This window comes from Myripristis murdjan, chromosome 19 (assembly GCF_902150065.1).
Source record: "Myripristis murdjan chromosome 19, fMyrMur1.1, whole genome shotgun sequence".
Taxonomy (NCBI): domain Eukaryota; kingdom Metazoa; phylum Chordata; class Actinopteri; order Holocentriformes; family Holocentridae; genus Myripristis; species Myripristis murdjan.
Window position 1 is genome coordinate 8,371,824 of NC_043998.1, and position 21,799 is coordinate 8,393,622.

A 21,799-nucleotide genomic window follows, 5' to 3' on the forward strand; every position below is an offset into this window, starting at 1 on the left:
TCTGCTTTTCTGATTACTTTTTCTGAATCAGACCATTAGGTCTGTTGACTCATTCAAATATCTGCTCAAAATGTACCTTTATAAACCTGCGCGCGAACCTTCCTGTTCTCACTCACTAGATGTATATTCTGTATGTGTTTTTCATGCTGTGCTTCTTTCCTGGTATGATGTTTGATTTTTGTGATTTGTCATAATTTTAGTATTGATTTTATGTCTTATTATTTTATATTCGTATTTTATTTCCTTTTTTATTATTTTATTTCATTTTATTATTTTTTAAGAAACCCAGCACAGCATCTGATGTGTTGCCTGGTAAGGTTGAAAGTGACCACTGATTTGTGTTACCATACATGTTAAGAAAGCTTGTGTATGCAGGTTAGGGTTGATGAAGGCTTACATACAGAGTAATTGCATTACACAAATATTACAAGGAAAACTGCACTGTTTGATCAATCATGTGTGCCAGGAGTTATTCTGTAACACAACACAGTGCTGTTACTTTAACCTTTTGATGAATCCACTTTCCCTTACACTGACTACTTTACTTCTGCTCCGTTTATTGATCCCCTGTATTTCCCAGAATGACTTTTGACTAACCCCTGAGAGCATGCCTGAATGTGCCTGGCTATAATCAACGCATGTAGGTGGAGAGCACAGTAGTGATAGTATAGTGTAGCAAGATGACAAGTTTTTCTAGTCAGGAAAAAGGAAGCAGTGGCCCTTGCTTAGACCACAAACTGTCTTGTGGTTGCACGGCATTATGGTCTATTAATGTTCCTGTTGATGGAGAAAGTGGCATCTGTTCCTCTTCTACAATGTACTATTTCTCCCTGTGGGACCACTGAACATCAGTGTAAAATGACAATACTAGAAACAGCCCTTGTTCTATCAGTTTTTGTCTTTGGATTCTTTGAGGAGCTGACACCAAAACTGTATATATGATGTTGATATTTACTGCAGCTGAAAAATCTTCTGTAATTAAACCGAGTTTAATTGTATTAAACTGAATCTGAGCTGTGGCTGTGCTTCATGTATGTCTATGTGGCATCTCATCTACATTTGGTCCTTTATCCATAGGAATGCAAAACTACACAACCAAACACCAAATGCAGCCAGAAATGAAAGCTTCTTTACCAACAGCTGTTTTTAACAGTCTTAGTTAAGTGTTAGTTAAAGGACAAATCCACCCCAAGATCCAATACAAACTGAACTACATCAACAAGTTTGAGTACTTGGACACAGCTGTGATAGCTGTAATTGATGGACTCTGTTTTGAAGGTATGGCTCTGCTTCCTCCGTCTCTGAGGCAAGAATGCAGTATGTCACTCTAACAGCGAACAGTTTAGACGGCTGCCAACCCCACAAATTCAGGCAACCACATGTTTGACGTCCTTGCCTCCAGAAAACCGTTCCACATCACTGCCCACACCATTCGCCACCGCAACTGTTTCATCCAGCAATCACCCTCCGTAATCAGCCCTTCAGTCTGAGCCCCACATCAGTCCCTACACTGCCGAACATGCTCTCACGTTTGCACACACGTGTAGGCGCACACCACACACAATCATCCCTGACTGACAGAATGACTGAGAATCTGTACATGGACACCAAGTTATTCAGGACGTCTATCAATCAATGCAGCTATATTTTGTACCTCTGCTATTTACGCATCTTTTCCTATTTATCAAACTGTGCGTCTATGATTACGCCAACGCTGCTACATAATATAGCAGTATTATTACAACTGAGCAGTTCTCTGGCTTAATAGGTATATTTGTAGAGAATTTATTTCTAATCTGCTCGCGCACTGTACATGTTGTTTGCACTCTGTGTGTGTGTGGTCCTGAATCTGTGTGTTAACTGTGTAAATGACTTGTAATGTGTAAATAACAATTAATCAGGTTAAATTCCATGCACATCTACTGTGCTTGGTAAATTAACCCACTGAGCACTAGATGTCATTTAAATGTCTTGTCTACACATTAGTTCTCATATAACCCAGGTCCCAGCACAACTCTGGCTATGTAGAGCCCAGTTTTAGACCCAGCAGTAAATATATTTTATTTATCACATATTTTAACACTGTAAGAAGTTCATATGTGCAAGGCAATCCTTTATTTTTGCCCTGCAATGTAGTCTAAAACACAGATGTTTATTAAATATTCAGTTATAAACCCTGTGTAGCCTAAAATTAGCCAAGATATATAAACATTTAGACACTCCTTTAAACAGCTGTCCAAAATGCGGGTGCTCAGTGGGAAGGCGATCTTGATGCTCAACCACACAGATTTTCAAATGAGGCACATCCGTCTGTAGAGCTGCCTATTCCTCCTGCAAGCCAATTGTTCCTCAGGAAGGCAATGCTGGTCCTGACCTTCCCAGCCGTGGGACTTGCTGCTAGTTGTTTAGCTGATGCATAATACTATTAATGATGCATGAAGGTGTGTGCACCATTGAACGTCTGCTTTTCTATTTTTACCCAAGCTATTTTGTGCCAGAGGGGTAGATTCGTGACTATCTGCTATCTACATGTTATGATAATAAGTTAAATTCCTAACCACATTCAAGCCACAGAAATATAACGTGGTTTCCTAACCTTGTGTTAGCTGTTTTGTCAGGTCTTTGATGTTGGCAGCTTGCTTCCTTTTCTGAGTCACAAGCTCATCCCTCAGCTCATCCACACGGGTTTTCAGATGGGCCACCTCCCTCTGCAGTGCTGTCCGCTCCTCCTGCAGGCCCTGCACCTCCTGCTGTCGCAGCATCTCCTCCTGCTTCAACTGCTGGACCTGCAAGAGTGATGGAGTTAGGGATGAAACGGATGTAGGACTGTCAGGTAAGCCAGTTCAGTATTGGTTGCTTGTTCCAATCAGGCTGGCAAATTGTGTGATTAAGTTGAAAATCTTAGCACACAATTAGTTTATGAATTAATTCTTTGGTCATTTTTTGACTATCAAGCCAGAAAATCACTACTACGTGATGTACAAATATATACATTTCAACAGACACTGTATTTTATACAATACATAGGTATACGCGGATGTAAGAGGAACAGCACCTCCACTCAATTTGAAAAAGGCCAAAATGAATACTGGCAGTTCCCTAGTGCCTCACCTTGTCCTCTAGGAGTGTGTTGGTCTCCTCAAGCTGAGCCTGGAGCTCTGTGGATCTGCTGGTCAGCTGGTCCAGCTGAGCCTGCAGCCCATTGCTCTCTGATTGGAGCTGGGCATTTTTGCTGCTCAGCTTCTCAGTAAAGCCCAGTAACTCAGCTTCACGCTCCCTGCTGCCTTGTATGTCACGCTGGAGGTCACCTATCTGGCTGGTCAGACTATCCACCTCCTCACGAAGAGAAGCAACCTCTTGCTCGTCACTGAGAGATTAAATAAATAAATAAATAAATAAACACACGCATATTTGACTGTAGTACCATTGTACATTCAACTGCATTAGCAAAGACAGCAACTCTAATGAGACAGTTTGCCGTTAACCACAAGCTTACCATCTTGCACATGTGACATACAGACAATTATGTATGCAAGTACAGACAAAAATGGTAGTGATAAATATGTAGCACAATATCATTTACAGGGTATATGAGAGACGGATGTCACTAGAATTGATAAATTACTTACTAAGTAAAACGTAAAAATCCAAGATGTAAATATAACATTTTTCTGTGTACAATTTCATTTGAATTGTATATAATCTCGATATTTATTTACACACAGCCACTTCATGTAGGTATTCAAATACAGCACTGCTCCCCAAATTGTACAGCAGAGGCGCGCACACACACACACACACACACACACACACGGGGAACGTCATAACCGTTTCTTATAAATTCCCTCTATACCCCTTTATATTTGCCCTTAACCTTCTCTTTAATGCTGTGATAAGGTATTTGAGAAGCAAGAAACAAAAACAATATTACAGCCTTCTTAGCACTATCAAAAAACAATTATGTTTAGATGGTAACACAAATGCTCCAACAGGAGAACTAGGAACTGTCCTGCAAGTTTACACATGCAACAAAAAGCTTGGCTTATTAAGCATATGAAATATTAGTGGTTAATTTCATTATGCATACATTATGCATATTGCATTATAAGGCTGCTTAGAACGAATTATACTGTACAATTTAACATGGTTCTCAAGCTATTGAGGGTTACAGTGCCACTGCCTCTGTTAGTATGCATCATCATGCAAATTTACAATCAGCCAATCTACAAATGAACAATTTAATATGAACGTAATTTCATATCATCTGTAGCATGCCAACCACTGGTTAGAGAGAACACTGATAAAGAGTGACTGATAAATCCACCGGTGTGAGAGCTGGAGACGGGTGGATCAAAGAAGAGCTGTAAGGGCCCCTCATACTACAACACAAGCCTTCGTCCATCACAGGCCTGATCACAGAAGTGGCATGGATGGTTCCATCTCCATATCAGAGACCAAAGACCGACTGAACTGGGAATTATTCAGAGCTAGATGTGGTCAGCTGCATGGCCAAAGGCCCACTGATGTCAAGAGAACTGGTGATTTTTTTTTTGAGTATGGGCTTGGTATGGACTGGTAGTGCTTCCCCTACAACATGCATGTGTGGACTCTCATTAATTTGGCATTTTAATGTGCCTGTGTGGACATACTGTATGAGCTGTTTGACAGTGTGTATGCATACCGCTCATGCTGCTCCTCGAGTGTGGTGATTTCTCCCAGTTTGTCTCTCTGTCGGCCAATCTCAGCCTTCTGCCTGTTAATGATCTCTCTGTACTTGCTCAGCTCATCCTCCCAGCGTGGACGCTCCTCCTCCAGACATTTCAACTGGACAACCCAAACACATATACACACTTATTCTGGTGAAGAGAGGTGCAAGATGCCGATTTCATTTGTAAGTGTAAATACACTCACAAGTGCAGATCTTTAGTTCGATAACAAACCTTGGTGCGAAGGGTTGTGAGCTCATCCATGCCCTCTTTGTAACTCCTCTTCAGGTCTTCCAGTTCTTTGGCCTTTACTCGATGCACCTGCCAGTTGAATCAAGTTCTACATTAGATCTTCATTTGGTCAAGTAAACAGGATCCCTGCCAGTACTGATTTTGACAACTAAAATTTTGGTTTGGTTTGGTTTCCAATCAGATTCATAACTCTTATTCTACTACTTACTCTTTAATCCCACTTCACATATGGCATGTGTTGAAATTTCAACTGAAAAATCGTACAGTTGCAGCATTTCATTGAAGATGAGCTGCCTGACAATCCTTGTGCTACAGTCTGCTGAATGCGTTCCACAGTGAATTTATACATTTATTATACATGTAAAAACTAAGCTAACTACTGTTTCATCCCATCTTTTCTGTCTCTCCACTCTTTGAAAAGCAAAAATGTATTAGTCAATACAAGTTGCAATGAAAATCTGTGTTGTGGTACAATAGTCAATAACCATGCTTGCACCAAAATAATTACCCCACAAAATAAGAATGGTTGCCAGGATAGATTTAAAGTATTAGTTTAGGGATTAATGGACAAAAATGCTTATCTTCACAATAGATCATTCAGCAGCATGTTACATGCTATTGATCAAGTATTATGGTATCAGCCCATACTGGACACCAGCATCATTATCGCTGCTTCTATGAGTGCGGTTTTTCAATTCTGAAGCCAAAAGCAATCAAACAGATCAAAAAGTTATATCGCAATCAGACACACGGAAAAAGAAATTCAGGGAGCATGGGCAGCAAGCCAAAAAGACCATCACCCCATACTGTTTTGTGAGCTTAAGGTATGGCTTGGAAACTCTATCAAATAGATTTATAATCAAATATACAAAAAATAAATTCAGCAACACTACAACTGGTACTATGGGGGTTAACTTTCTTTAGTAGCATTCCTGGCTAGAGAAATGCAGCCCTATGTATTCCACTTCCTAAGTTCCTATTCCCTGTTTCAAGGTCAGTGTCAACAGTAATGATGGCGTGACCATGGCAATGGTATCTCATCAACCATTTAATTTAATTTATTCATGACTCATCTGTGTCAGAGTGGTGTTAATAATGAGGTATAGCACATATTAAATTAGACATAGGCATTTTATTCCTCATCTGTGCAACATCTTTGTTTACCATCAAGGACTCCAATTTTGGAGTCTTAGACGATAACCAATGTACTTAATACAATCTTCCCGAATGATCAGAAATGGGCATTTAACATATATTGCATCAGATTGCGATGGAAATGGGTCATTGGATAAACGAACCAGTCTGTGGCGTGATGGTGGGGGAAATGGGAGATGTCTTCAGAGCTGCTGTTGAAATGCACAGCATCATATTGATTATTTCTAGGCCATTTATTTTTAAAGTGTGATTCCCCTTAGAACTGGGCAGAGAGAAAAACAGGCCATTGTGTTTGGATGGGGTCCATTTCTGCGCCTGGGTGTATATGTGTCTGCCTGGAGTGCTTGTGTGCCAGTTTGTTATTCACTTGTAGTTAAGCCAATATCACCTCTCTCAATGTGATGAAAACAGCTAAAAATAAACCTTTTTACTAGGAGACCTAGCATCAAGACTATCAATAAAAAGTGGATAATGACTTGGCAAAGCTGAGTGTTTAGAATTCGGAATTAATGTCCGACTCCCCTTACTGATAAATTTGGCATTGGCAGTCTGGTGGACTGTCACAGGGCTAAAAATAGATGTGGAGTGTAGCTGAAGTTGAATGAAGTAGAGCAAAGTTGTTCAGACAGTCGGCAGGCCTGCTGACAATTCATGTTTACGCTTTTGCTGCCTAGCTTCACATTTTAGATAATCAAGATTAAAATTGGATGGCCACTGGCAGCCCCAGCCTTAACTCTGTGTGAGCGCATGAGCGAACAAGGGAATGAGAGAAAGTGTGTGTGTTTACGGTACCTCTAGTTGGTCTGTTTGCTCCTGCTTGTGTTTCTCCAGCTCTCCTTTGGTCTCCCTCAGTTTAGCATCCAGCTCATTGGACTTGATCTCTTCTGATTCCTGGAAGACCAAGGGGGAACATATGCATTACAAAAAGAGACACCTGAACTGCCTAATGTCCTGCCATACCCTGCCACCTTGATATAATAAACATTACCAGCTATGCTAATGAGATCATAATGTAAGCTCATTAATGTGATAATTGGCAAATATTTCAGTGTGAATAGGGCTGTGTTCCAACAACATATGAACAGTATTAATAAAACATTAAGTAGATATTTTAGTCTCAAGAAAATCAGTTTTGCCTCAATAAAATGTAACTTTATGCAGTAAGGTGCCCCGAAATCTAACCATATCATTTATTCTATAAGGGGAATATGTTGTATGATAAGTATAAAACCTCATATACTGCTCTTGAGTTATTATGTTCACAAGAATGAGTCCATAAACAGAAAGAAACAGATGCCGCCACAGTGAAATAATGTCCCACCTACCATGTACTGCATGCCATAAAAAAGATTGATATGGTACACAGAGACAGGGCAGAGCAGAAGAGAGGCAGGAATGCAGGAGAGAGGGAGAGAGAGAGAGAGAGAGAGAGAGAGAGAGAGAGAGAGAGAGAGAGAGAGACAAACAGGGAGAGGCAGGGGCAAATGAAGTGAAAGAGACAATAATGAAAGCAAGAGGTAAAAAAAGAAAACAGAATGATGTTTTCTAGTAGAGGCTTTTTGGTTTTGGTTCAACAAGATCTCCAGCCCGGGTACCAGTGTTTTTGTGTTGGCTGCAGTTTCTTCTTTAAATGTGTTATTGCATTAAAAATGCTCATATGGGAAATAAGAATAAAGACTTTTATCTACAATGTGATTAATGTTTTATCTCTAACTATTGGCAGTCATCATCCTGCTGTGATAACCCCACCACTAGTAAACCATGGCCTCAGATCACCACAAAGAGGAAAACCAGGCAGCTCTTTGCTACCATCCTAAGGTAAAGAGGAAAACTGCTACTTTCATCAGACAACTCCAAGTGGAAACACTTTTCAAAATCTGAGTTGTCCTGACTTACCACAACTAAGCAGCCCTTACAAAAACATCCACCAAGGGGGCGATTTCATCTGTAATTCTGAATCCCAATCAAAAAACAATGCAGGCCAGCATCCAATCAGTGTGTTCCTGTCAGAACAAAACCAACTTCCTCCTATAAAGAGCAACTGGAACACCACTTTGCCTTTGTAGAGACAGCAAATTAATAATTTCGTATCATAGGTGCACTTTTGCGTTTTGCCTTTACTTGTCAGCAGAGAGAGATGGAATGGACTGAGAGAAAGAGAGGGAATGACACAGAACAATGGTCTGAGGGTAGATCTATAACCATTACACTGTGGGGACATGGTCTAATTTTTAGAAGATTTTTAGAACTAGTTTATCTTTGTTGACCTCACACAGAATTTTGACTGGAACACAAAGTGGGATATTGCCATTAAATAGATGCAGCTGTCCATCCTTCACTCAGTACACACAAATGAACACATGTACACAACAAAACACACACACCAACAGTCTTTCTCTGACACACATTCTCCATTTTGCTCACACTAACACTTCTATGTCACACACCTGGTATGTACGAATCATGTCCTGGCAATTCTTGCGGATCTGTTCAGTCTCTTCTTTGGCCTGGGCCAGTTTGGATGTAGTCTCCCTCAGCTTGTCTTTAGTCTCCTGCACACAGACACACACAACACACACCGTGGTAGTGCATACTGGATTTCAGAGATTGGTACAACGAGAAATTTAAATCATGCTACAGCTAAAGGGTATGCCTCTTCAAAGCCAAGTCAGAGTTAAACCAAAACACTAGTTATGTCAAAAGTTGTTGTTTTGCGACTTTTTTTCCTTTGAACAAGCAGATACAAACAAACACAGGCACACAGGCGCACATACAGCAACCGCACAAGCGCCTACAAAGCAACACACACACACAGCTCCTGCAGGCTTGAGCACCATATGAATTTCTGCTCTTATCTTTAGTGCGATTAATGAGTCGAAGTTGTGTGTCTACAATGCTTCCTTGGAGGCAATTTAAAACGGCCCTGTTACATTTAAAAATAAACATGCACAATAATAACCCATTAAGCAATATTTTGCAACAAACATTTTCCAAAATAACTGCAATGCCCAGTTAATGGAAATTTCCTTGCAGAGTCATTACTGTGCCACCTACACCCCATTTCACTCAGCTCCTGAATAAACATCTACATCTAGTTATCTTTGCTACATAGCTGCTGTTGATTAAATGGCCTGAGGGGGGATGTCATTAGTCTTCTGAAAATAGAGCAAAATTGAACAATGATGTATGAGATGCCACTGACACGAAGGATAGGTAAAAGGCACACTTGTTTTGCTACTACAGCAGCGACAGTGTCAGTACTAAATCCAGAATAATATTTTAAGTTTATCCATTCAAGCTGTGATCATTTTCTGACTTTAAGTTATATTGCCCATGACAGTGAGTACGTTTACATGCACACCATATTCCGGTTCGGCTCAATATTCCGGCTAAGGTAACTGCGCCGCGGCAACTGGAATATTCCGTTTACATGTTACTTGGCAAGCCCCCGTGTTTCGGCGTATTCCACTCTCTGACGTAGTGCGACACTCAGCCGCGGGGGGCAGCAGCACGCGTATAGGCGTCTGGTCTGCCGGAAAAACAGACGAAGAAGTCTTCTTCCTCGTCTTATTCTACTTTTTCTTCTTCTTCTGTCGCTATTTCTATGTTTTCTCCCAGCGATATACTCCATGATATTTAAGTCTTTCATTAGCTGAAGGCGGACTGCAGTCTCCTGGCTCTTGCTGCTGTTCGCCCTGCCGTTTTCCCCGCTTGCAGGTAACCATAGCAACGAAGACGCCACAGAAGTCCTTGTGAGTCGAGCATGCGCAGTCGTGACTGAATATTCCGGTTCGGGGAGTTTTCCGACTAAGGTGGTTACATGCCCCAATATTCCGGTTGGAACAGGCATATTCCAGGGGTCTTATTCAGAATTCTCTCCAACCGGAATATGACCTTAATCGGGTTCGGTGCGTGTTTACATGACACGTGCGCAACCGGAATATTGCGAATATTCCAGTTAATACAGGAATAAGGTGTGCATGTAAACGTGCTCAGTGTAAACTGCAAAGAAATATTTCCTACTGTCTGCTAATGAACAACTATAAAGTGCAGCTTTCAACTCTGTAACCACTTGGTTAAATACAAATTGACCTGAATAGAAATGAAACAATGCAGTTCTAATGTTGCTGTGCAGTTAACTCACCTTGTGGGCATCTGCCTCACTCTTCAGCTTATTCTGGGCCCATTTGACTTTGATGAGGTGTGAATTGATCTCCTCCTTCAACTTGTCCACCTCACGAGTCAACCTGTTAACCTCCCCTTCCTGAGAATACATAGAAAATGGGGCACTCAGCAACAAGATAAGAGTGGATATAAGGATGCAATGAAAAAGTTGTCTTTTTTTTTGGTTCTTACTCCCTTATGACATATCCAGAGAGATATGTCTGTAATCTACTGAAACATACCAATAAAGGTGTGCCATATGTGGTAACATATGGCAATGAAACCCTAAGACTACATGCCAATTAATTTTTACAGCCAATATTTTGTAAACTCTCTCTTCAGTCTTAATTTTCTGCATCTTTCAGTTTCCTACAGATTAATTTGCATGCAGCTCGTAGTGTTTCTTGGTTGAAATGGCTTATGTTAATAATGCTAATGTCAAACGCTGACAAAATGATACTTTACCTTAGCCTCATGCAGTTGCTGCAGCCGGCCTTTATCCTGAGCCAGCTGGTTTCCTCGGAGAGCCTGGCGGTCCACCTCCCTAGTGGCGTCCCTCAATCTCTTCTCCAGCGCCTCTTTATCCCGTCGCAGGTCGAGGGCCTCTTTCTCCCCCCTCACATATTTCATTACCATGGCCTCCTTCTCCTGACGTGCCTCATCACACTTCTTGTTCACCTGAGGATAGAAGGCAAAGAGGATGGCTTCTAATCTGAGAGATGTGTATCTTTTTCCTCATCACAGCCCATATAATGCACCTTACAATGATTGATCTGAAACTTTAGAAGCACCAGAGCCAAGGCAACGTCTGGACCATGTTCCACTATAAGGCGTCGCTTCCTGTGCAGCTGTTAAGTAAAAGCAGCTGAAGCTACCCAGACCTGACCATTTGATTTGTGAAAGCTATAACTCTTGGATAGAAGTATGAGAATGGGATTCTAGCATGAGCAGCACTGAGTATTTAACATAAAAATGTGGAAATGTTGACAACTTCTCCCAAATGTCACAGGACCAGAACAAGAACTATGTCAGAAGTAATTCTGTTAGCCACAGCATAATCAACCTCAATTTTTAAAACTGCATAACTATAACTACAAACCAAAAAATGATGAAAAATGTCCGAGTAGTTCCACAACATTTATCTACTGTTTGTTTGTATAACCTATTTTCCATGTGATGGATGATTTCCAGTGCAGCAAGTCAAACCCATTCCTGCATGCAGCCCTAGTAATGCTTAGTGCCCATTATTGTTGTGGCCTTTTCCTGACCACTCAGTTTTTCCTTCTTCCGTAAGTATCTACTGACATGATGGGGGCTGGGCAGAACTGTCAACTCATGCAAGGCTTAAGAGCCAGTAAAATTAAAAAAAAAAAAAAAAAAAAACCCACAACAGCAAATTGCTCGACCTCTGCTGGCGTAAGTAAATGCAGCTGTCTTATTTTGGCAGGCAAAAATATGCGTGCACAGGTTCCAGGAAGTGTCCTTTGCATTGTGAAACCTATACAATACCTTTACACTGTGGACAAACTGCTTGTGGGAGTTTGTCCAAATTCCTATTTTTTCATTTTGCAGTATTCAGCAGTTCATGAAAAGTATTTTTGTGTTGGCATCACTAAGAAATGAACAGACCAACAAAAATATAACATCACTGCTCTGACACACTGGCAATCTAAAAGATGTGATGCATTTGCTGGACGCACATCAGTACAGTAGAGAATCACTGACAGAGTTTACTTTTCAGAATTCACTGACTGAATACCATCATTATCTGTCTATATCTATGGCTCTGTTACGCAACCTCAGCCCTGCACTTTGAACTGAGGTATGGAGGAGTAGACCTGCTTTAACAATAGCTCATTCTGAACCTCTTGGTTGACTGGTTTCCCTGCTGCCCTCAGACCTGTGTGGTCATTTCTCAAGCCAAAGAGGTGCTCTTGTACAATCTTTCTGTCTGACAGATAACACTGGGGTGTTCCTGTGCTGACCCTGAGCTGTTCTCTTGCAAGGTGCCGTTTGACGACTGTGAGACAGAGAAATCTGAAGACTGAATATGGGGGGTGTGGTGTGTGTATTGCTATGTCTGACTGTATTAGAGAAAGAGAAAAATAGCGAGCAAATGACAGTGTAACGCTTCAACTGGCAAGCAAAGAATTGTCTTGAGTGCTATCAAGCTCTCATATCTTAATATGGCCAAGTTTTTCACACCTCTGGGGGAACAGCTGATTAGGACTGGGTCATTGCCTTAATTCAAAGGCTGATGTAATAGGAACAAGCTAAAAAAAAAAAAGAGATGACCAACTTGAAAAAAAAAGAAAAAATACTTCTTTCTGTTCACTGAGCTGTGAAATTGAAAATTCTCAAGTGTGACAAAACTGCCAAGAGCATGCTACCCTACATGTTCTCAGCCAAGTGTGCAAACTATAGAATAAAAAATATGCTTGTCTCCACTATTCACTGAACAAATGATTAGATCTGCAATAACAAGAGTTGAGTGTGCAAAGACCTTGAACATTCTGCTCCTGGTTTTGAGCACATTTCTTCTAAGGTAGGTCCGATACAGTTTGCGGCAAAATACTGGGGTGGCTGCTTGTATTTCAGCTGTATAGTGACAAAAACAGTATTTCTGATAACCAGATGAATTCATTGCACTGCAGTATTTTCTGAACTAAAGATTATGACTCAGCATTTGCTGCAGGAGAAAAACTTTCAAAGGGCCAAATAAAATCCATTTTTTACAGATTCCATTTTTTCCCCCCAAATTCTGTTTTCTGTTTTAATTTTTCTGGATTCTGATTTACAATTTGAGCACATTTTGTCATCAGAAAGTGTCTTAAGTTGTGGGTGAATAAAATTTCAATAATTCAATAAGAAAATATTCAAAATCTAATGAACATCAATGAATCAGACACTATTTTTTTAATCGCACTAAGTGTTTCAATAGTTATAAAACTGCTACTGTGGTTGCACTGCAGAGTTTGTTGAATGGCTGAGCTCTTCTAGGTGCTGTGAAAAAAATGCTTATAATTGCAGGTTAATCCTGATTTTTATAAGTTGTATCCACATTTTGGCAAATTCCATGATGTTCTGCGTTTTACAACTGTTTCAGTTTTCATTATCATATTCCACAATTGCATCTGCATTTTCTGCACCATTTACATGGAAATCACAGGTCTCTACTTTCTGTTGTTGTGCCCACTTCTGTTTATTTTTTACTATGCTATCTATTTCATGACAAACGTCTTACCAGTTGAGACACTTTTTTGCTTCTCAACTCTTTAAATTTTCCCAACTGCCCTGCGCAAGACTGATGTGAGTATTGCTGCAATGTCACATCTTTATCCGATCAATGTGAAGGCATATAGGGGATTTGGGGACGGAATTTAAATTCACTTTGGATTTTGTCAACAGAGGAACATACCTCCACTGAAAATGGGATTTTGTCTAATCTGAGTAAATTGGGAATAACATGCAGTTGATCATAACAAATGTACTACATCCTTGGGCAACCAACATACAGTTACTGTAGCAGCCTGAAGCTGAGCACAGGCTGATCATGCAATTGAGGGCCAGAAGGAAACAAATCTTTAGTGTGTGACAGGCTTATCAATGTCCTAGGAGCCAAAGACCTTCTGGCTTCCAGTTGTACCTGCTCCACACGATAGGCCATCTCTTTCTGCATCTGCTGGAGGGCACCCTTGGCTGCCTGTTCCTGGTTAACTAGTTTGCCCCGCGATTCTTTCAGCTCTTTCAGCAGCTCCTCCACCCTACCCTCCAACTGCAGACACAAACAAAACACAGCGTCAGTAACACATTGGATGACATGTTAGCCTGAGACACACCTGGAGGCAACCTGCTGTACAGGATTACAATTTTAGGAGTGATTTGTTGGGCTGCAGGCACGATCAGGATCAGCACCTACTGGCACTCAAAACTTCATTAGCTTGAAAAACCTGAAATACTGACAGTGATTCTATAATAATATAAGTAGCTCTCTTTTCCCTTTCTTTCTCTAAAGTTGAACTTACCAAAGGTGACAAATATATATAACAAACCATATAAAACACTTTCTACCCCTCTGAAAATCATGGCACAAGTGTATACTATTTCTAGGACATTTCCATCAGCAAATAGTAACAATAGGGTTTAGAAAAAAAAAGAAATAGGACACAACCATATGTGGGACTTTCATCATAATATTCCCTCTTGCATGCTGTAGCTTACATTGAAAACAATGTTTAATCAAACAAACTCTTACCTAAATACAAATGAATCCTGCTATGGCAACTGTGACGCGATAACAGACCCACCAAATAGCCAGGTTCAGACAGAAAAAATGGCCTCAAATGTCACACAGATCTGTTTTTTATACCAGTGTGAACAGCAAAGAAAACACACTGAACTGTGACAGTTCTAATTTGAGCCACTTTCATATGTGATCCTAAATCAGGTAAGTATCTAATTCCTTGTGAATGAAAGAATATAAAATACATTACAAACAAGACCTCTGATGACTGCATATGGCTTTTGACATATGGTTTCCAGTGACCAGGAAGCTGTTTCACCCCTCCTCTCTTATTCTACCAAGATGCTGTGTTCGACTTTCCTTATTACTGGCTTAACAGGGTTAGCCTCTAGAGCCAATCGAATAGTAATGTCACTGTGACCAGTGCTGCTACACACACGGTCAAGTTCAAACACCATTGTCCTATAAAACAGGTCACTAGATCTTCTCTCTATTCAACTATATCCACAATATATAAGAAAAATGATATCCTTTGTTATCAGGAAACAACAAAACATAGCATGAAACTGATCCATAGAGACATTAGAGGGTGGCAGACTGAACAGCACTTATTTATTTATTTATTTACTATGTATTTATTCATTTATTTAGAATCAAGAGAACATGGTTCCAAACAATGTAAATTAAGCACCAGGGCCAATCAAACATACCTTTCTTTTTGTGATGCGAGACACCTTGAGAAAAAGGCCCAAGGCCTACGTCAACTTAACTGACAAATCAGCACAAAGATCATTTGGAATATTTCTTGGTGAAGCTGTCATTACATTTAATGTAAAAACCACATAATTCAGTGAACAGTACATACATGCACAAACATTCACCATCCCAAAGAGTTCCATATAAACAGCATCAAGCTGTGCAGACAAAACTACAGTAGCACTAGAAATAATATCGAGGAAACCAAAAACATCACTAGAATGCCAAAGTACACAAAAAGCATCAACTCTTAAAAGAGTTCAAAACACAAATTCCAACAGGGAAGGGGCAATTCCCATATCAATCAAACCCTGAAGTCTTAACTGTCTGAACACCCTTTGATGAGTGAGGAGCTCACTTTTAAAAGCCACCATAAGAGACTTGGGTCTGACCTATAGCATCAGCTAAGATGCTGGTTCAGACTAATGAAGAGACAGGTAAGCTTAAGGACACATTGCTTGTGTTTGTTCTCTAAACCAGCTTAGTTGTTCATGAATGTCTGACCAAGCTAGAGAATGAGACTGACCTTTGTGATGGTGGCCATATACTGTTTTTCCATCTCTGCCCTCCTCTTCAGCTCCTCCTTCATGGTGTCTTTCTCTGAACAGATGCCCAGTATCAGCTCCTGGTGCCTCTTATTCTCATCCAGCAACCTGCATATGCACACACACAATTAATTCATGCCTTGTCCATATTGTATCCTGAAGATTTCAGATTGTTGCTGAGTACCATATGAGAGAGTTTGGGAACACGAGAGAAGAGCTATGCACAAGATATCTCATTCAAGGTTGGATTCAAGACAAGTGAGAAGAAAGAGGTGTGTTCTGCTGCAGTGGATGTGGCATTTTTCCTAAAACCTTAGTCAACAATGGCAGTTGGCAAACAGATAAATGGTTTAGTAAAACTGAGGCATTATAATGCCCATGAGCTTAGTGCTCATTGCTTAACAGATGTGAAATTTGATGATGGGATGAAGGTGACCTAATACATCACCACCTATTCCCAGCACCAGGTGCATCAGGGACACAGACTGCCCAGGAATACCATTAACAGTCACCAAAGCATACAGACGATGAAACTAAACATCTTTATGGCAAGATTTTCTTTTCATCAGGCCATTCCTCATAGCTGCATGAACATGGACATTTAAAAAAGCATAAAACAATCAACTGAGCTCGTTTTTTTTTATCCATTATTTTTGTGTTGCTCTGCCACTTCTATATGATAATTGCCTACCTTTTAATAGCCTTCTCCTGCTGTGCATACTTGTACTGGACACACTTCTCAAAGACGACCATGCAGCCCTCCTGGTCCGTGGGAAGCCCATTGACAGGGGGGCTCTCTTTCCTGTTGTCTCTGCCGCCACTCTCGGTCAGTTCACAAGCCAGCAGCTCTGACTCAAGCTCATCCAGCAGCGACTCCTGTGACAGCGAGCGCTGGATCTGGGAGATAAGCTCACGGCTGCAGTCTGTGTCATACAGACTTGATGTGGGGTTTGAGGGGGCTGAGTTGTTGTTGTTAGTTTGTGGGCTAGAAGCAACTGAGGAGCTAACCGTGTCGGAACTGGGAGTGGAAGGGCCATTTGAGATCCCAGAGGTGGTTGTCGAGTTTTCGGGTGAATGTCTGGAAGCATTTTGGAAGGAGGAAGATGAGGGAGTTTCAACTGTGCCATCATCACCACCAGAAGGGGATTCTGTGGAACATTTGAGAACCAAGGCAGAGGGCTGCTCATGTCTGTTTTGAGTGGTGGTGTGGGAATCATTCAATAAATCCAAGGTCAGTGAGGTTTCTACTGTCCCTTCGAGAACAGACGGCGAATTTTCTACCACCTCTTGCAAAGTGGTGACTGGGACTACTAAAGCTCCATCAGCCCCATCTGAAGGACTAACAGTAGGTCTGCCATCTTCCTTGGAAACTGCACTATCACAATTAGCATCCAAGCCCAGTTCCCTCTCCCCTATTTGTGTCTGACTGCAAGTCTGGGCATTCTCCTCTGTCTCTGTGTCCAGTTGAACATCCACTATGGCCTCTTTCAATTCACTGTTAAGTTGTGTTTCATCTTCTGTTGGACTACTCTGTTCTGCCTCATCTGAACTGTTGTGACAGATCATTTCCTCTTCATGCATGCTACATGTGTTATTGTTGAGCTGGAATGATCCCTCTGATGCAGATTCAACCTCTGATCCTTCCATCATGTCTGCAACAGAGGCTGGACCAGGCTGTTCCAGGGTCCCTCTCAGCTCCAAATCTGATAGAGAGAGAGCTAGAGAAGCAAACACAGAAGAGAGAGACTGAGCAGAAGTAAGACCAATCAAAATTTTGAGTTTGGCAGTTTTCTATTACCCCTGTGAAGAATGGCAATATGAAAAGCATAACTCCTAGTGACATTCTTGAAATCTGAAGTGTGAATATTCTCTTTTCCGAAATGACAGCCCGATAATACTCACAATAAGGATTCAGATTTCCTCGTCTTAGTCATGTACTAAATGACAAGCTAACCAGGTACCAAAGCCAATTCAAAGACATGCTTGAGAAACCCTCTGCACTACACAGTAGAAGGTGTGGTCCTGTCACAAAATTCAAGTTCCACCTGAAGGCAAGTAGTGTAGAAGAACACAACCATTACACGTCCCTGTTACTTCATGTTGAATCACACCGGGGGGGACTTGACAATTGTGTTAGTCTAAAATGACCCTGAGGCGTGGTCATTGTCTTCAGTTTGGAGATACACTACTGATGGTTTGCATGGCCTTTTGAAGCCATGGGAGCTGTTAGGAATCCAGAGGAAATATCCATCTACAGTTTCTGCCAGTCTACTGCACTGTATGAAGCAAGGAGTTTAACCTTGACCAAGCTGTGATTTTCAGGACCTGCAGCTGCAGTTTGCCTTTAATAACAGAAATGTTCAAATTTCTTCAGACAGATGTGTAATTGCACAAATGACAAATGAAAAGATTAGAATTTCTCTAAATGAGCTGCAGGCCTGAAGACAAAGTTCTGGTACCTTGCAGTGATAAGCTGAAACCTCCCAGCCCAAGCATTTGGCAGCTAAATATAATTCCTTTTGCTATCTCAGTCAGCATTATCTGTGTTCCTCATTGCTTCTAAAAAAAAAAAAAAAAAAAGACAGATGTTTCAGAAAAGCTGGCAGGAAGATAAATTACCAGAACACTCTCAGCGATTTATTTCTTGGACATTTGTAAAGATTAACCTAAGACCCCCGACTCTTCAAGTCACACCCGCACATTCCTGTCTACTACACCCTACCATCAGTTTCAGCAAACACAACTCACTCAGGACATTTGATGAACCCAGCTGCCCTTTAAAAACACAGGATGGAGATCACGAAACTGAAATATACAACTTCGGAGCCTTGAGCTCGGAATCAGTCAAGGCTAATATCTGAAACACAGCTGCTAAATGCCACACGGTATCAAACAATGAACACACAAGCAAAGGTCAGCAGCCAAAACCAACATACGCAGTGATGCTGCTGGCACGACAGGTGTCATGTCACGGATTATCAAATGGCCTGACGTAGAAACATCTCACTGAAACATTAGCACCAATATCACTTAAAAAGACAATGGAACTGTATCTATAAGCAATTATTAGCAATTAATTAGTCAGCAATAGTCGTCGTATTTATTAGCTAACACTTAAATCCAGTTCATGTAGCTCAGCTGAACTGACATTCGTAGCTAGCGTTAGCTTGTTAGGTACGTCAAATAATACGGCGTAAAATAAATTATGTTAATAGTTGTTATTATAATGAAAATCAATACCGGTGGCTTGAACTTTATTAAAAATGAAAACTGACATGTGGCACAACACTGTCTTGAGAGTCCGCTGGCTAGCCTTGCTAAGCTAATGCAGGGAGTTATAAGCTAACCTTGCTTGTACAAGCAGCTGGATTGCAAGCTAGCGTGGCTAATGCTACAGCGGCGTCAGCTACGCCAGTTAACGATAAAGACAAACGTGCATGAGATAAGAGCTTATTTAATGCAGAGGACTAATGTAGCTTCACCCACCGAGTGCGAGAAAGCCATTTGTGGTTAAATTTGGTGGCAGTCGGGATGTGATGAACTTTGAGCTTGCTGACTGGCCAGCTGATTACCCCAACAAGTCGCTATGACACATCAACAAATATGGCCACTGCAGGAAAAGAGCTGTGTGGCTGTGAACCAATGAGCGACAAGTAAACGGTGACGTGTGTCTGACGCTCACACACCACAGGTAGGGTGCTTCCCACATGTGTGTGGTGTGTACACAGTTTGTAGTGAATCAAAAAGCCATTCTCTCACATGTCTGCTGTGTGTTAGTCTCATAAAAGAAAATTAGAATCAGCATCAGAAATACTTTATTGATCCCAAGAGAAGAATACAGGAGAGAAGAATATATAAGCATCAGTGAAATTATAAGAAATATACAAAGAAATGAGAAATGTAAAAATACGTGCATTAGAAATTTGTAAAAAAAAAAAAAAAAAAAAAAAAGGTATCTGCATTATGTATAAATATATGCATTAATCCTACTTTTGCATCACTCCCAGCTGTAAAAAAAAAAAAAAAAAAAAAAAAAGTATGTGTATTATTTATAAATATGTGCATGATTCCTACAAAAATATTCTAATAAATACAGAAATAACAAATTGATATAACAAATGGCTGGAAAAAGTATACCTATACCATATATTATATTATACACTCAGTGGCCACTTTATCAGGTCCACCTGTACAATCTAATGCAGTTCAATGCAACAGCTCTGCCAGAAATTCTACCTTTCAAGAAAGTTCAGTTTTTGTTGACATTGTGGAGAATGTGTAAATTTAATTCTATGTTTATTATTGAGGCTATAGTTTGCAGAGGTCTTGTACTGGACTACACTACATTGAGGTATTTCTAATTTTTTGTCTTCCCTAATTATAGATACATGAGGGGGGACAGAATAGTGGAAACAGCTCTCAATAACCATTGAGAGCTGCAGAAAGGCATTATAGGCAGCAGAAAAGTAAACTTAACTGGATTGTATTAGATTGTACAGGTGGACCTCATAAAGTGGTGACTGAGTGTATATACAACATGTATTGTTATTTTATTGTGAAATGTCTTAAACTATAGATAGGGCTTGTTATTTGAAATGTGACATTTAGGTATATGAAATTAGGCTTTGAAACTGATCATTAATCATACTGACTGAAAACTGCTTCTTTTCCTCAATAAGCCACCTTACCTGCTCTGGAGCATTAGGGCATGAGCTATGGCATTGAGAAGAGGGATAAATTACTGCTGCAGCCAGGACTGCTGTGAGTGTGTGTGTGTGTGTGTGTGGGCTCAGCGGAGGCTGCAAACCGCTCATGGGCCATCCATCAGAACCACCTCAGGGACTGTGTTAGCTGTTTCACACTGGCTCAGGGCCAGCGTGTATTATGAAGCTTTTCACTTCCTGTGCATAAATGTGTGTAAATCCCTGGCACTCAGTTTTAGAGCATGAGACACTTATTTCTATTGCTGCACCCATTGAGAGTTGCTCTTATTTGGAGCAATTTACAACTTTAATTTTGTTTATAAAATAAAGACAAAGTAGATTACTACTAAGTCTGAGTGGAAGAGGATTAAGTAGCATAAGTGTGAGGAAAAGATGTGTTCCTATGCACTTTAATTTATTTAAAATGAAATGCACCTCTGACGGTCAGTTTTCATGGCAGGTAGTGATGTTTCTCACAGCAGCCAATTTGGGTAAACACAGGTGTTCCATTTAGGTGTAACAGAGCTGGAGGGCCCTGGCCTGGTTTTGTACATACTGACTCACTGGAATGGCTGTGACTACTTAATATTTTAAAAAAAAAAAAGACTCCGCACATAATAAGCTACGCCACAGATAGAACAGTTATACAATCTGACATGTAAGCAATCTCCAGTATGTGCAGTGGGCAGTGTCAAACATGTTTTTCAGCATTTCTCCAACATGAGTCACACTGTAGGCTTACATCATGGAACAGCTCAGTGTGACAGGCATCTGCCAGTCCCAATATTTTCCACCTGTTCTGATCAACCAGTAGCCCGTTGCAGCAGTAGAGGAATTTAAATATGCAGGGACCTTTACTGATGGCACTTAAAGTTTTGCAGCTACCACTTATTACATCTTTTAAAAAGCAATGCAATGCCTGTATCTAATCAGGAAACTGGATTCATATGATACAAGCAAGGACATCTTGGAGACTATTTACATAAGTCTTGTTGCAAGTGTTTTAACTTATAATGTGCCCATACCATGTGTCCATGGTATGGGCACATGGGGTCTAAGAATAATAATAATAAAAAAAAAATAGACTATCCAGAATTATCAACATGGCCAGTAAAGTTATTGGGAAAGAGCAGAGACAACTAGAATGCATACAAAAATAATACAGGTGAGACAAAAAGCAAGACGAATTGTTTATGACTCTCTTTTCATCCCCTCTTTAAAGAATTCATAAAACTGCAGACGCTATAGGGTATAGATATAAATGCACATCAGTGT

General features: G+C 40.6%; 1 protein-coding gene across 1 annotated transcript in view; it reads right to left on the reverse strand.

The window, feature by feature from the left end:
- The window catches only part of ccdc186 (coiled-coil domain-containing protein 186), a 36,830-nt gene extending 17,413 nt beyond the window's left edge, over positions 1 to 19,417 (reverse strand). The window contains exons 1-12 of the mRNA XM_030077097.1: positions 19,308 to 19,417; positions 16,513 to 17,539; positions 15,803 to 15,929; positions 13,924 to 14,052; positions 10,743 to 10,955; positions 10,258 to 10,377; positions 8,561 to 8,665; positions 6,906 to 7,004; positions 4,941 to 5,027; positions 4,682 to 4,824; positions 3,112 to 3,367; positions 2,597 to 2,786 (exon numbers count right to left, since the gene is read on the reverse strand). Coding sequence (XP_029932957.1) covers positions 2,597 to 2,786; positions 3,112 to 3,367; positions 4,682 to 4,824; positions 4,941 to 5,027; positions 6,906 to 7,004; positions 8,561 to 8,665; positions 10,258 to 10,377; positions 10,743 to 10,955; positions 13,924 to 14,052; positions 15,803 to 15,929; positions 16,513 to 17,471 — 2,428 coding nt within the window. The 5' untranslated portion in view covers positions 17,472 to 17,539; positions 19,308 to 19,417. The remainder of the gene's footprint in view (positions 1 to 2,596; positions 2,787 to 3,111; positions 3,368 to 4,681; positions 4,825 to 4,940; positions 5,028 to 6,905; positions 7,005 to 8,560; positions 8,666 to 10,257; positions 10,378 to 10,742; positions 10,956 to 13,923; positions 14,053 to 15,802; positions 15,930 to 16,512; positions 17,540 to 19,307) is intronic.
- Between the last annotated feature and the right edge of the window lie 2,382 nt (positions 19,418 to 21,799).